This window comes from Bombus vosnesenskii, unplaced genomic scaffold (assembly GCF_011952255.1).
Source record: "Bombus vosnesenskii isolate JDL3184/JDL3185 unplaced genomic scaffold, Bvos_JDL3184-5_v1.1 scf7180000013297, whole genome shotgun sequence".
Lineage (NCBI taxonomy): Eukaryota > Metazoa > Arthropoda > Insecta > Hymenoptera > Apidae > Bombus > Bombus vosnesenskii.
In genome coordinates this window covers 1,035,802-1,050,230 of record NW_022882947.1, presented here as the reverse complement: position 1 = coordinate 1,050,230, position 14,429 = coordinate 1,035,802, and the positions used below count along the sequence as shown (strand labels likewise).

General features: G+C 41.5%; 1 protein-coding gene across 3 annotated transcripts in view; it reads left to right on the top strand.

The window, feature by feature from the left end:
- Positions 1-14,429, top strand: part of LOC117233615 — a 58,004-nt gene that overhangs the window by 22,710 nt on the left and 20,865 nt on the right. The window contains exons 5-14 of one of the 3 annotated variants that reach the window (XM_033494092.1): positions 3,379-3,720; positions 5,728-5,872; positions 6,653-7,046; positions 7,306-7,675; positions 8,115-8,330; positions 8,955-9,476; positions 9,818-9,829; positions 10,328-10,621; positions 11,267-11,570; positions 13,464-13,736. In XM_033494092.1, coding sequence (XP_033349983.1) covers positions 3,379-3,720; positions 5,728-5,872; positions 6,653-7,046; positions 7,306-7,675; positions 8,115-8,330; positions 8,955-9,476; positions 9,818-9,829; positions 10,328-10,621; positions 11,267-11,570; positions 13,464-13,736 — 2,872 coding nt within the window. Of the gene's footprint in view, positions 1-3,378; positions 3,721-5,727; positions 5,873-6,652; positions 7,047-7,290; positions 7,676-8,114; positions 8,331-8,954; positions 9,477-9,817; positions 9,830-10,327; positions 10,622-11,266; positions 11,571-13,463; positions 13,737-14,429 lie in introns of all 3 variants that reach the window. The other 2 variants (XM_033494090.1, XM_033494091.1) reach the window with 2 other exon arrangements.

Below are 14,429 nucleotides of genomic sequence, written 5' to 3'. Positions count from 1 at the left end.
TAGTACGTGTATCGAACCGTGAATCTAATATCGACCTTCTTCTAAATGAGAAATGGAGTGACAGCCCGATACATTATAAGTTTTAATGGTTACCATGGAATTTGCTTGGTCTTTTAAACCGGCGAATCCCACAGGAGATTTCGTCATACGTGAATTCTGGTAATTCTCGAGGCGGAAGGGAGAAAGAGGATTTAAAGGGTCGTGGAAAAATGTGGAACGTTAAAGGGTGCCTTAAGTACATCGAATTTGTCCGCGATATACGACAGACATTGATCGCGATAAAAAAAAAAAAAGAAAAATTGAGTGAAATATCGCTATCGACTAAAATATAATTATCACCCTTCAAATTGTTCTTTCTATTGATGCAATTCGTTGTATTATTTCCGCTTGTCACTTTGTTTGTCGTCACGGTTATACATTCTCTTTGTTCTTTGTTAATTCTGGAATATTTTTCAGTGTAATTTCATTTTTCCTTTTTTTGCAGGGACCTAAATGAAAAACTGGTAAAAGAGTTAGTCGAGGTATTGTTTTTTGGAAATTTTCAAAAATTAGTAACGTGAAATTTTGGCGATTAATCGGTGTCACGGTTAATCCCGCTTTGAATTCTATTGATTGGATAGGTCATCATGATTCGATAAACTAGTTAAATGCTCGCAGCGCGTCAGCACAATGTGTCCTAAGCTTCGGCGAGAAACAGATGTGACGCGGACTTGTAACGCAGGATGTACTGTATAACTCGATCGTCCTGGTTATTTCCTCCGCCTACTGTATAACTTAATTTCTCTCGACTATTTCTTTGTTCGTTAGTCGAAACTTTGCTCGCAGAACTTTGCAATCTGATTTATAGCGTTGCGTTTTAAACTCGGATAACGATCTGATATTTCTCTACAATTCTTAGATTAAACGCATTACAAGCTATACTCCATGTTCGTTTACAAGTAACTATTTTCTTTCAAAGATCTTTTTTATGGTTGCACTTACTGCGTTACGGTACTTTGCGCAGCTCTTTGCAGCCTGCCTCGTGAATATTTCACAAACGAATAACGTGCGAAATATTAGGTCGTGCCACGGTACGGTTTTTTAAACAGAACTCGCGATTTAACGGAAGAGATACGAAGCTTTTATAAGCTCGTGCGATGTCTCGTAAAAGTTAATTGATGTAGCAAGAGAGACGAGAAAAGAGAGAAGAAAAAAAAATGGTACTTCGAGAGATAATCATCGCAACATTCGAAGCATTTTATTTTCGCAATACGTATTTCCTAACTTCGACGATAAAAATAACTCGTTTAGATATTTTCTTCGCGCGTCTTTATAAAAGCTAGCGGACGCTTTTCTCGACGTATCAAAATACATGAGAAGTTTGCTTGAAAATCGCTTCGAGTTACATAGAAAAAAAGGAAAACTTTCCCTTAAACGTGACGTCTAAACCAACAGCCCGGGAAAAGTACACTCGCAAGGCGTCCTACGATCTTTTCTTTACAGATATAACCACGACAAAGAGGACACGGGATCCTCGATCCGCCTCTGTGGCAAATTGAATTTTTCTCGAGCAACGACTTTCGTCCTGTGTTGCGCCACTTGTCCTCGTGGATTGATCGATGCTCGACAGGCAAAGTGCCCGACAGGAAATTCCTTTGATAGCGAAGCAATCATACAGGCAGCTGTTGACTAGATTCGCGTTGGAATATTGCTGGTACACTCTGTGTGCGCTATTCGACTCGAATCGCATTGATTCTGCTACTTGGAGAGCAGCAGAATCGGTTGAAAGGACTCGGCCTCGGCTCGTGATGCTCGAATCGCTGTAGGGTACTACTTGACGCCACTCTCGATTCAGAGAGAGCGAAGATATTACAGATTCCAATTTCGAACGGTGGTTAAGCAACCGGTTCGAAAATCTGCCGAATTATTCGCCGATCCTGCTTGCTTCTGTGTAGCATCAAACGTCTCTCTCGGCGACGTTCCATCCGATTCAATTTCACGTATGAAATCTCACCGCTGTGATAGTAGCGAGACTAGATATCGATTAGGCGGCCAACGATTCGGTTTTCCGGCCGGTCTCCTACGTAACCCGACCATCCTCGAGTATACCGATTTACGTGTATCCAGCTTTTTCACCGAGTTTAAGCTCACATTTCGAACAGTGTAAATCGTATAGGATTCGCGTGCGAGGCTACACTAAAGTTACCCGAGCCGTTCGAAAGCCGTGACGATTGAAAAAGAGAGAAACCCGTTCGATTTTATCGTAATATTCGAGAATAACATGGAAACTGCAAGCGAATAAAAACAATTAATAAAATAACGTTAGCAATTTTGCCACACGTTATTATACATCCTTCGTTGCGAATTCAACGAAATTATATCTAACTATCAACGATTTATCGACTGCAATCAATGACGAATTTATGCACGAGAACCTGCAGTGTGCGTGTGCACCATAAATTCTTCAATTACGAGAGAATTATGTATCCCACAACGTGCCACAGCAAAACGTATAATCACGTACTTCGATAGAGTTTTACGTTATTTTACGATTATCATAGTAAAATTTGATTCTGTACAAATTTTCCATTTTTCATGTGGAATTTTCGTGCAACATATACAAGATAAATGTTTAACGTCTATGCAATCATTGCCTTCGTAGTTGGACCAAATTTTGCGTAACGTTTAATTTGCACTGCAATTTTTTTCAATTTGCTATTCGGATAAAAATCGCTGATTAACGGGCCATCCCGTTCACGCATGCGAACGAATAAAAATTGCAATTAACGCGTTGGATAAAGTAGCACGGGATTAACTAATTTATTTTCGAGGCTTTTCCCGCATAAATCATCCGAATAGTTTCTGTGGACAGGCGTTTACGCTATATTAATCAGAAGGTCGGACAAGGATCAAATTTTAACGCTATTTATAGTAGATTATAATGAATTATAATGGTAGTGTGATCGAATTACCGTCTGATTAATAAAATAAACGTTGTGAAAGAGCGAAAGCTTGTCAGTGGAGTGTAATTAAAGAACACACAACGTCGTTACGGATATTAACTTATTGATCGATGTTTCATCGTTTTATGACATTATACGTTTCGAACCGTTTCACCACCAATGCGTGCGCGTCCTCCAGTTTGTTCGTTATTTCGTGTTTCGTCGCTCTTTGACGATATGATTTTAATTAATATACTGGCATGGACAGACTCGCCGGAAGAAGGTACACGATCTAATTATTTTCGACGTGTCGTGCGTCATAAGGCTGACAATACGTTTATGAACGTTTTACTGGCTCGAGTTTGATAAAAAAAAAAAAAAGTTCCAGGACGACCGAATAGAATCCACGTTAATCACTCTCTTGGTAAAATGTCATGTTCTCTCTTTCGTTTTACAGTCCTTGAGTCATCGAAGATCCGTCGATTTGGACGACCAGGAGATCCTAATAGACTTTAAGCCGGCGCCTGTCTCGCCGGACGCTCGCGCCCTTCTCAATCGTATGTCCCAGACGACACGAAGGTTCCTGCCCTTACAGAAGACTCTTTCAGACGGTGAAATTCGCGTGGAGAGACGCGAGCTGATCGGCGAAGCCGGCGAGCCAAGTTACCCTCATACGTGCAGGAGGAATCATCAGGACTCGTGGGGCAGGACCGTCAGAGCAACCGTCCAATTCTCCTCGACGCCCGAGGATCTGTCCCTGCTCAGGGTCGCTTCGCCCCAAGAGGATCATCCCGAAGAGGTAAGTATCCTTTCGATTCTTCTATTTCTTATATTCGGTTGACATTAAGTCGTAATGCACGGAATTCCCGATGGTCTCGGTTGAAATAAATATGGTTTTGCTTCTCATGCAGATAAATTTACGTCGCACGGTATTCCAAGTACTATCGCTATCGAAATGCAATGTCTCCGATAGTAGTTTGAGAAAGCTGGATAGAGCCACGTTAAAGAATTGTTATCAACGATCACGTATCGAACGCAATTCTTTCAATATTCTTTCGTCTACCGTTGCATGGAAGCACAACGCAGTATGGAACACCGAGATAACTGCTACAGAAGCATTTTGAATCTCCGAGCCAGTGCAATTTCTATTCCTGCTACGTCGAAATCTTCCAATCTCTCTATTTATCGAATTTTTCGCATGACCCTTTCCTCCTTGAAACCGACGCGTAATACCACATTATCCTACTATCAATTTGCTCGGGCTATTTTTGTTTCAAAAATTAGTCCTCCAAACGTAAAAATTGTAATTTTATATTACCCACGTCTAATTTCGAAGCAGGATACTGAAACTCGAGTCAAGAGGACAAATATTCGATTCTCGATAGGAAGACATTAGCGAAGTCAACGAGGAGGCGAAAAGTTCGACGAACTCCAAGTCCAACTAAATTTCAATACCGAAAGCTTGAATTTTTCTGATCCCTTTCCTCGGAGCTAAATCGAACTTTAAAGTTAATAACGTGTGCAGTGCATCCTGAATTTAAGCACTTTCGAAACTTTTCTCCGCCTTAATTGCTTGAATTTAAAAAAAATTTTCGCCTGGATAATGATCGTCTACTCGGCTCTACCTCTTCGTTTGAATAATTCATTTGCTTCTCGATTTTTTTTTTTTTTTTAGCCACCCTTGATCCACTTTATTAAAAAAGCTTTTTATTAGAAAATTGAGATCGTTGTTCCTTTGTTATCCTAATTAATTAGTTCCCTTTTTTTTCTATCAACAAACGTCGGTCGGGCGTAAATTTTCGAAACCATTAAAAAAACTTTGCCGATTATCTAAAACTAAACCGAAGCTCTTAAAATTTATCCAACTGCAATTGCAGTCTATGAAACGAGACTGTCGTTTTTGTTCTTTGCTATCGAGGTAAACGTACTTCTTCTCGAGGAATATTTTACTCGCTAACTTCACGTAACACTCTTTAATCCTCGGTTATATTTCTAAGGGTAAATTTTCGTAATATTTCCACTGAATGTATCTTTTTCCTTCGTTGAAAGATCGTAGAACTAATTAAAAGTTCTTTAAGAATTCGCTGCTTTGTGCAAGGTGCTTGAATTCTAATCGATCACGGTTCAACAAGCCCGGAGAAAAGTTATTTTAATTGAACGAAACGGTAACTTTTTTCCCATTCGAACATATACAGCGACTTTTTAAAGCGAAGATAAAAAGTCTGATCGCCTCCTTAGAAATAATAGCAAGATCTCGATTACTTCTCGACGATCTTGTCCATTTTAACACCCACAGTCTTACGATTGAGTATACGTTATCGCGCGTGACACCGATGATATTCGTCTTAACGAAGATCGGTATTAATTTTTCCAAAAATATCTACATATTAAAAAAAAAAAAAAAAACGCTTCAATTTCCTTCAAAAAATAACGAAACACTTTCTGTCAACGCGGCATGTAAAGCTCTTGAAAAATATCATATTTATTCGGTCCTCGACAGTTTCGATCATCCTGACGTCAAAAATTCTAGCAAATTTCCCAGTTTGGACGCCGGAGGGCTACTCAGGCTCCCATCATCGACCTTACTCAAAGACTTTAAAGCTTGGAAACTCGAAGAGACTAGAAATCGATAGTCGTCGAACGAACTTGTATTTTTCTCCTGTTTGCCAGAGTCGGAATAGTGGAAAAGAATAAAAAGATGGGAATGTCGGGGTTCAGTGGAAAAACCACTTCACGTAGCGTCACCGCGATGTTCTTTCTCGATATGTACATCGCACGTACAAATGTACGACGCATATTATTTTAGGAATTTCATGAAAATCTTATCCGGCGAGGGCTGTTCCGTAAGAGAAGCGTGTCATTGGAGGATGGCGTGCAAGGCTTGGCGTCGGATGATTTTATGCTACCGAGGTCGCTTCCCACGTCTCCCACTTCGCCGACTGCAGTATCAGGTACGAAATGTGATCTATGTTTTTATTATGTATGCACTCGCGAGGAGTTTCGAAGAAATTGCACCGTGTGACGTTTGCAAACGAAAATTCTTTGAATTATGTAACATATTTTGAAAATTCTATGACTGTTGAAGTAAAATCTGTATGAAAGGAACGAACCAGAACAATATCGTAATAGACCGAGCGTAATAGACTGACTTATAAAAATGTGCGAAGGATCAGGAATGCGAAAATGCAAATTTTTGATCAGATGTACGGATAGATCGACTTCAACCCCATATCTACCTACTCCTGCGTAGTTTATTCTCTTCGTCTGTTCGTTGTTTGGGGAGATTTTCCAAAAATTAAGTCGCTCTTTCTGCCTTTACACTCGTGTTACCTTCGACCAATTTCAAGCTATGAGTTTTACGTACCTACGTTCGAAAGCCGTCGAATTTTTCAAGCAATTTGCAGTGTGAGAGGTAGCCAGTTGGAATATCGGGTTTAAGATGAAAGTATGGGTCAGCGAGTTGGCTGGCAGAACAAATCGTGCAGCAAATAAAGGATACAAATCCTGATGCAACAGTGCCTTTGATCGATTTTATTTCTTCTTAAAATATTCAGACCCGATTTCTTCGAAATCTTATTAAATGGTCGTATTCGATGAATTTTAAAACGATCGAAGTAATGAAAATTTATTACACACTTTACGTTAATAAACTCGGACTAAGTAACATTTTCAATCGAAACTTGTATCTTCTTGCACTCACGATTGACACTTGATTACGCTTAAAATTGCAGCGCCACGAAGGACTATACAGAGTCCCAAGGACTACGTGTCGCCGACACGGCCACTACGTCAAAGCAGCTTTTGCCCGCTACTCTTCGGCCCTGGAACTAGTATCACCGGCATGCTCACATCTCCGTTCGCATCGAGCGATTCGTTAACGAACGACGTCACGAGGGACCACAGCGACGGAATTTGGAACGAGTCACAGGCGACGGTTCTGCAGGCTGACTCGTTGGCTCTTTTGACACCGTCCTCGAGGAGAAGGCACCTTCTGCTTCTCCAGCACCAGCAACGTTCCTCGATGGATACCGAAGCGTTGGATATCGAAGAGACGATGGAGTCACGTCCATCGAGTCCGAGGATACGCCTGGAACCGACGACACCTATTCAACCCTTGACACCAAGGTAACGTATCGTAGATCTTATTTTTCAACGTATTTCGAATCATTGAATTTCATAGAAATCAAAGGCATAATTTTCGTTTCAACTATAATACAAAACATCGAAACAAGCCACAAAGAGCATTCTATCCCGGCGCCAAGTAAAAGCACGAGATCACCCGCAGCACCTCATCGTTCGATCTCTTCACCCATCGAACGTCGGCCCGTGCTAGAGACACCTCGTGTAAAATTTGAAGCGATTTTTAAAGGCAATTACTTCTCAGCGTCGAATCATCCGTGACGTTGCCGTTGAACGGCAGACCGAGAAGCGGATTCCGTCGTCCGAGTCCCGGTCCGCCGTTGTCGCAGCCACAATCGCAATCGTCGAGCGAATTCGGCCTGAGCCTCACCAGAACGGACTCGGGCGGTCGAACCAACACAGACCTGTCCGAAACCTCGACCACCGAGGACTATGTCACTGCCAACACCTCCACCGAGACTGGGACCACTACAGGCACTTCCGCAACGACCAGTTCCTGGTCGAAGCCCCCGCAAACATCGAGCGCCGCGGCCTCGGCCTCGGCGACAGCCACTGCCGCGGAAGGAAGCTCTTTCGAGAGCGCCAGCTCGATTTATAGCCTAGCCCGCAGCGAGGTAAGCTTCGCCATTCTTTCTCTCGACGACCTTTTGTTGAGAAGTTCGAGAAGAAGTTGAACAGACGACTAGCCGGAAGTCTGCTTCGTACCCTATTTCTTCTCAATCGCTGTCACGACTTATTGCTGCTATTTCCATGCCCGATTTGATTGCACCGAGAACAGTCAGTTTTCGACAATCTCTCCACAACTTTTGTATTAATTTCTTTGCATTTATATCCATCTGCGTTGTTTGCATTTCTACATGGAAATAGAACATTCGTTTCAATGGCCAGAAGCTCGTTAGGGAAATTCGAATTCGTATAATTTTCTTTTTTTTTTTTTTTTTTGTTTTTATCTACGAAATAAGTGTTTGAGTAGGTACCTAGCGAAGAAATCGTAGGACGAGGTATTAAGTACCGCGGAATGCGAAATTGAAATTCCGTGGTGTGTCGCGTCAGGCCGTCGTTGAAGAGCCATGCAGCCCACCACCGATATTGGAGGAGACGGAAAGTCCATTCGGATTGGAGGTACCCCCGTCACCAGCTAGGTCCACGAGCAGCAGTAGTTCGGGCAGTTACGACCTGAAAGATGCGATGACAGATCCAGGTCAGGAACTCGAGCAGCAGACGGCACCGCCGAGCGGACACACCTCGGAGACGGAACTGGATCGTGACGTAAGAACATAATCAAGCTAATTCCTATCGATCTGTCGATCGTGTCTCGCCTTACGACTCGCAAATTTTTATTCTCGTCCGACCGGAGAACGTGATAGTTCTACAAGAGAAAACCTGATATTCCTGGATATTCTTGCCTAAAATAACTAGATACAGGGGCGTCTTATAAATTCTATGTAAGTAATGAGAATTTTTGCTATTTCCTTTTGTCGAAGGGAGTATTAGAGAGTCGTCAAGGATTTAGTAATTCCGAACTTCGTTAATGGCGTCGAATTAGTCTCGCTCCAGTTAAGGTACGATCTCTGGAAGATTAAATGCGAATCTCAGCTGGGATCGTATCGTATACCATTTCGATTTTACACGGTCTTGGTTCCGTACCTGGTGATAACGTAATCGATCGTTCGAACATATTTTACGCACTGAATTTCTTTCTTCCTATTTGGTTACAAATAATCGAATCCATACGTTGCTCCGTTATATTTTACACGTTTCGTACGTCACATTGCTTGCTTCAATGGTTAAACGAATAAGTCGCTGGTAAGATCAATAATTACCATTCATCTAAGATACCCAATTAGGGATTACAACATCGATTACGCTCCTTTCATTACCACTCGCTTCCAGGAAGGTCACCGCTCCTCTTCCGGTGGCTACGCCGAGTCTCCGCCAGATTTACGCGGCTGGACCGAAGAAGAGCGTCGCAGACGAAGGAAAACCTTCACCCTCGACTTCCTTGCAAGCTCATCGGGCATTGAACGCAGCGCAGAATTGTACGGAGACAACGTCGACGTTAGCCCGACGCCGAGTCATCGTCATAGGCCGAGAGGAAAATCAACGAGCGCCAGAAGTCCACACAAGAACAACAGAAAGCGCGAAACTGTGCAGCAAACGGTTCAGGTGCAGCAGTCGCAGCAACAACAGATTACCAGGAGCCCTCAGAAGGAGGATTGGCGCGTGGAACAAGCTGAGGATGGCGGCCATGTTCCTACTTCGGACGATTCTAGCTGCAGTCATCACTATCATATGCATCATCATCATCATCATCATATGCATCGCGAGAGCGCTGATGGAAGGCACAGGAGGACGAGGGAGAGTCCCAGGAGGAAGACCGCTGGCTACGTTTCTGTTAGGAGAAGGAGCAACGAGGTAAGCCATTGTTGAAGAAACGTTAGTCGAAGAGAAGGAAAAAATTTGAGAGACGCATATTCTATTATTTTTAAAGCAGCAATCAGACGTCACGTTGACCGATTTTTCTCGACTGAATACGAAAAATATACTATCGGAAAATTCTAATTTGCATGTGAAAAATATTAGATTACGTCGGATATGTGTATTTTCAAATTCATATATGCGCAGTGGGAAATTTCGAGGACATTACTACGAATATAATTCTGCGAGAGAGAATAATTCTATTTCTACTTATTTTACATAAACTTAGTTTGATTCGTGTTGAAATTATCTGCTAAAAATTATCTTTTGGCTACCAGTGGATTTTTAGCGTAAGACATTTCACTCTTTTACGCATTAAAAAATTAGTGCTGAATGTTATATGTGAACTTTGATATAATCACTTTCCACGTTATCCAAGTTCCTGCACAGTGTTACCTTTTGGTTCTTTATTATCGTACGTAACTCGCATATAAAACGTAAAATAATCCTTGTAAAAAAAGTTCCCTTCTACGGGTATTGGATACTGGAAGTTTCGTCCTTCGTGTCCCTTCCTAAGTTGCACGATAAAACGTTTAAAAAATGCTAATCCTTATATCTCGTAAAGTTTTACGAGATGTATCCCATAGAAAAATAATTTCAGAAATTGAGATAACGTCGAGCAGCACTCGCTCGAGAGTTAAAACCGAAACCTCCAATCCAAACGCAAGTTTTAATATTCCATGCACACGTGTTTTGACAAGTCTCGTAACTGAAAACACCGCGAAACCAACCTGTAATATTGGCATAGTGAAACAACTTTCTACCCCATTTCCATCGTTTCCATTTAGGACAAGAACGCTGCCATAACAGGCAGCCTTCCACGAAGAAGATCGCGCGCAGCGGACGACATAATGTGTTCGAGGCTGAGTCCGGGTCGTTATCAACGCAGTCCAGGACACAACGGACAACGGGCGATGATCGTTGAGTCGCAGAGCCCAGAGGCTAGATTAAGGGCTCTTTCAGCGGAATCGTTGAGATCCGTGAGCCCAGGGAGCGACAGCGTCTTCTACAGCGAGGGCGCGGATCAGTGCTTGACCGCCAGCGCCCTCGACGCTCCCCATTGTCACCATTGTGGAAGAGAGGTAAATTATTCACCGTGTTTAGTAAAGTTCCTCCTATGAAAGGAAGGAAGTTCGAAGGCATGATACGATAGGGGCGATAGAACATTTGTAGGAGGTTTCAAACGATATTCTTCCTTCTTTTGTTAGTTGATGGTGGATTTGAAGGTACTTTTTTTAGTATATTTAACTATAAATAGACGAAGCCTGTAGTGTATAGCGTAGTTTAGTCGTTGCTTGAGTCTTGAATTTCTTCCTTTCTTCCTACTCGTTTCTAACGAACCAGCCCTTAACCTGTTAACTTGCTCTCTCAGGCGTAATTAAACATATACGAAAATTAATCATCTCTATGCAGATCTGTTTTAATTTTCACGAAACATAATAATACAGTAACGCTAAAATGACCAAACTTTGAATTTGGATTGGCGGTTCTGGCGTTGAAAGACAAAGAATCTTTGATTTTCGCACTCCGAGTTAACAGGTCAGAGAATCAAAAATTCGCTGAAATATCAGCTTTAGCTTAAATTCGACTTAGTTCGATTAAAAATTAACCTCCAGCAAACTATCAAAAAAAAAAAAACACAATCTCGAATCGATCTGTCTCTCTATCTGTCGGTCTATCTACCTCTTTTCTCTATCGTGCGTGCCGTCGTGTTGCTCCACCTCGAGGTCTCGGAAGAGATCGTTCGACCGCCGGCAGGTTTCGCGGACTCCCCGGAAGGACACAGGTCCTCCACGCCGAAGCACGTACCCGGCCATCGGCTGTACAAGAAGTTCGACAAAAGGTATCGATCGGAGGATCGAGGAGACAGAAGGCACCGTCGCAGCAGCGCTGGTAGATCGGACGTCCGGGCGAAATCGGAGGAAAGGGTGGCCTCGAGACGAGGAAGCAGAGGATCTATCGACGATACCGCCGCTGGCAGAAAAAGGCTTCACGCGAGGAGCACCGACGTCAGTTTGGAGATACTTACCGGTTAGTACGATGTACAGAATTGACGATTGCAAAGAATGTCTATCGTACAGCATGAGTCGCGTAACCTGTCCGTCTTGAATCGCTTCTAAATTATTCGGTGAACAGAAAGTTCGTTTCATTTTTCGTAACGAGATGGATCTAGCTCTTCTCCGACTAACCGACCATTATCGATTAGTTAACGATCGACTGTAGAGCGCAAAACAAGCATTTTTACGTAACAAGTACTTGATATTTATTGGCCTGACACGAATGGCGGAAGGACGTCGAAAGGAATGGTCACATTGTGATCCAAAAGGACGCACGTAAAGGAGAAAACGCATCCTTTGGTTTAGCCGTAAAAATGGAACGAACTTTCCATTCATGCCGACATGTGGTCTACCAAAAGATACTTTACATAGCAATTGCACGGTGTTTCGTTTGCGAGATATCTAGGCTAGCTTGAACACCTATCTTTGTGTGTTAAAATTTATAAGAGGAATGAATTTTCTCGTAAATGATACTTCGTAATATTTATCTTGCACAAGCAATCCTCTTTTTCTTTGTTTTGTCGTGGCTTCTAGAGCATCCTGTGCGTATCTGGCTTATCTTTTGGAGTATACTCTCGAAGTATCGTAAAGCATTGGTGGTGTAGGAGATAAAGGGGTAGATTCTAAGAAAAGATAGCCTGGATCTAGGATTGTATGAAGTTTAGGGTTTCGCCAATATATCGCGCTATGAGAGTAATGGGAAAGAAGTCGAAGGCGAGTCAACGATTTCAAAACTTACCACCTCTGAGAAAGATTTTACGACTTGTACTCTGGTTGGTTGTTACATTTCGATTATTTCTATTTGTAAAAATATCTTTGATTCGAATAAGACGAAAAAGTTTTTTAAATTGTAAAACCAAATGTGATAACGAGCAGTTTACATTTTCGTACAACTAAATTTCCCATAAATACATAAACATCCATATTTAGATTGTAACAATCGGCAAAAATTGCTACGTTGACTCTGATTATTACGTATTTACGTATGTTTTATTAAGATATTCCCTTGACGGTGTCGTAAAAAAGCGTGTGAAAAAGTTCCGATGTGAGAACTCTATTAACTGCTCCCACATCTACTGGGGAACGCGTTATACGGGTAAATGGACGTAGCGAGTATTTGCGAAACGAGCATAATAAAAGCAGACAGGTAACGCGCTTGTAAAAAGTTACGTAATGAAACGCGATTTAAAACAAAAATTTAGCGAACACAGCGCTCATTAATTAAAAAAGTTCGCCCCGATTCTCTCGTACCGTATATCTTCCTTGAAGGTGATTAGTTGTTCCGCTGTTTGTCAAGATCCAATAAATTTCACCAAGATCCGAAGGAATAAAGTGTTCATTTTCTTAATAGGTCTGTTTTATTCGCCTAATTTTACCATTACGTAATAATGGAATATAGTACATTTTATAAGGTAGAATTCAAAAACAGGAGATTAACAAAATTGAATTTAAAATTACGAAGGATAGTCGCACGTAGCTGCGCGATTGTTAAATTTCATACGATTATAGAAAATTCCAGGCTATTCTAAATACAGTATTAAAGATAACGACAAGAAAAATTAGATTCTCCAACGCTTAATAAAAGTATAAGCTTCGTATTATGAACAACATAATTGAATTCATAATTTCTTTATCGTTACACTTGAAATATTCGAGTTAGATCTTCTGGAAGAAGTTGTTTTACGACGATCTTATCGTCCTTTTTCCCCTTCGTCCCTCGAATATTTGCCAGAAAGAGTAATTCTATTCCATATCCATCGAGGAAAGTATCATCTCTGGTAAAAAAGAAAGGACGATGTTCTCGTTCGAAATTTATTGTGTCCGCAGTTTTCTGTCTAAAAGTTGTTGTTCTTGCGTCTAATATCAGGTCGGGAGGACGAAGACACGTACGTGGAACCGTACACGAGCAGCGAATGGATTTACATCGGCGATCTCGAGGAGAGTCACGTGTGGAAAAGGCCAGACAGCAGAGACGGCGACGACGAAGTTGCGGAAAGTGTCGCTAAAGAGAGAAGGGGCTCTCAGGAATCGACGGAGAGCGAAAGAAACTTTAGGAAAAAGTACCAGGCGACGACGCAGAGGATAGTACACCGAAAGATAAGCGGGGAAATGTATAAAAGGATACAGACCAAGTGTTTCGGTGAGTTGTTGGACTGCGTTTTCTTATTATTTCGCCTTCAACGGAATAGCCGAACTTCTTTTATTAAGTGTTGCGAAGAAATTCCCTGCTTCTGGTTTCGTACTTTGCAGCACATAGTAGCAAATGCATGGGAATTATTGGCAAATGTTTACTCGGTCACAATGAAGTTAAGTTACATCATGTGGTGTCTTCGTGTCTATAAATTTCCTGTATTTATTAATATCAATCTGTAATCAATCTGCTGAATAGAATGCCCTCGATTTGCACGGAATCTGACTCCTCGGACTATGTGGATAAATTTCAACATAAAGGTTATTCTTCTAAATATACAGGAATATTTAAAATGAAGGTTTTAATCAAGGCTAAAATCGATCGATTTATAACGCAGCTTGCTCGTTGCTGCTTGTTTATAGAGATCTGCAGTGTAATTTCAACGATATATATACATATACATAGATTATAAAAGTAAATATCAAACTTTAGGTTCTGTTATTTTACCTGCGATCCAAATATTTCAACGGTAGGAATACAATACGGAGAGGAAATAAATTGTCAGAAAGATAATAATATGGAGATTAGTTTTGACAGCCGTTTATAACTACTCGTCGAAGCTACTTACGAACGACGAGCAGCCTTTCCATAATCAATTTTAATCCTGACGAGCGTTAAAAGCGCTAAAGACTTGGTTTTTAA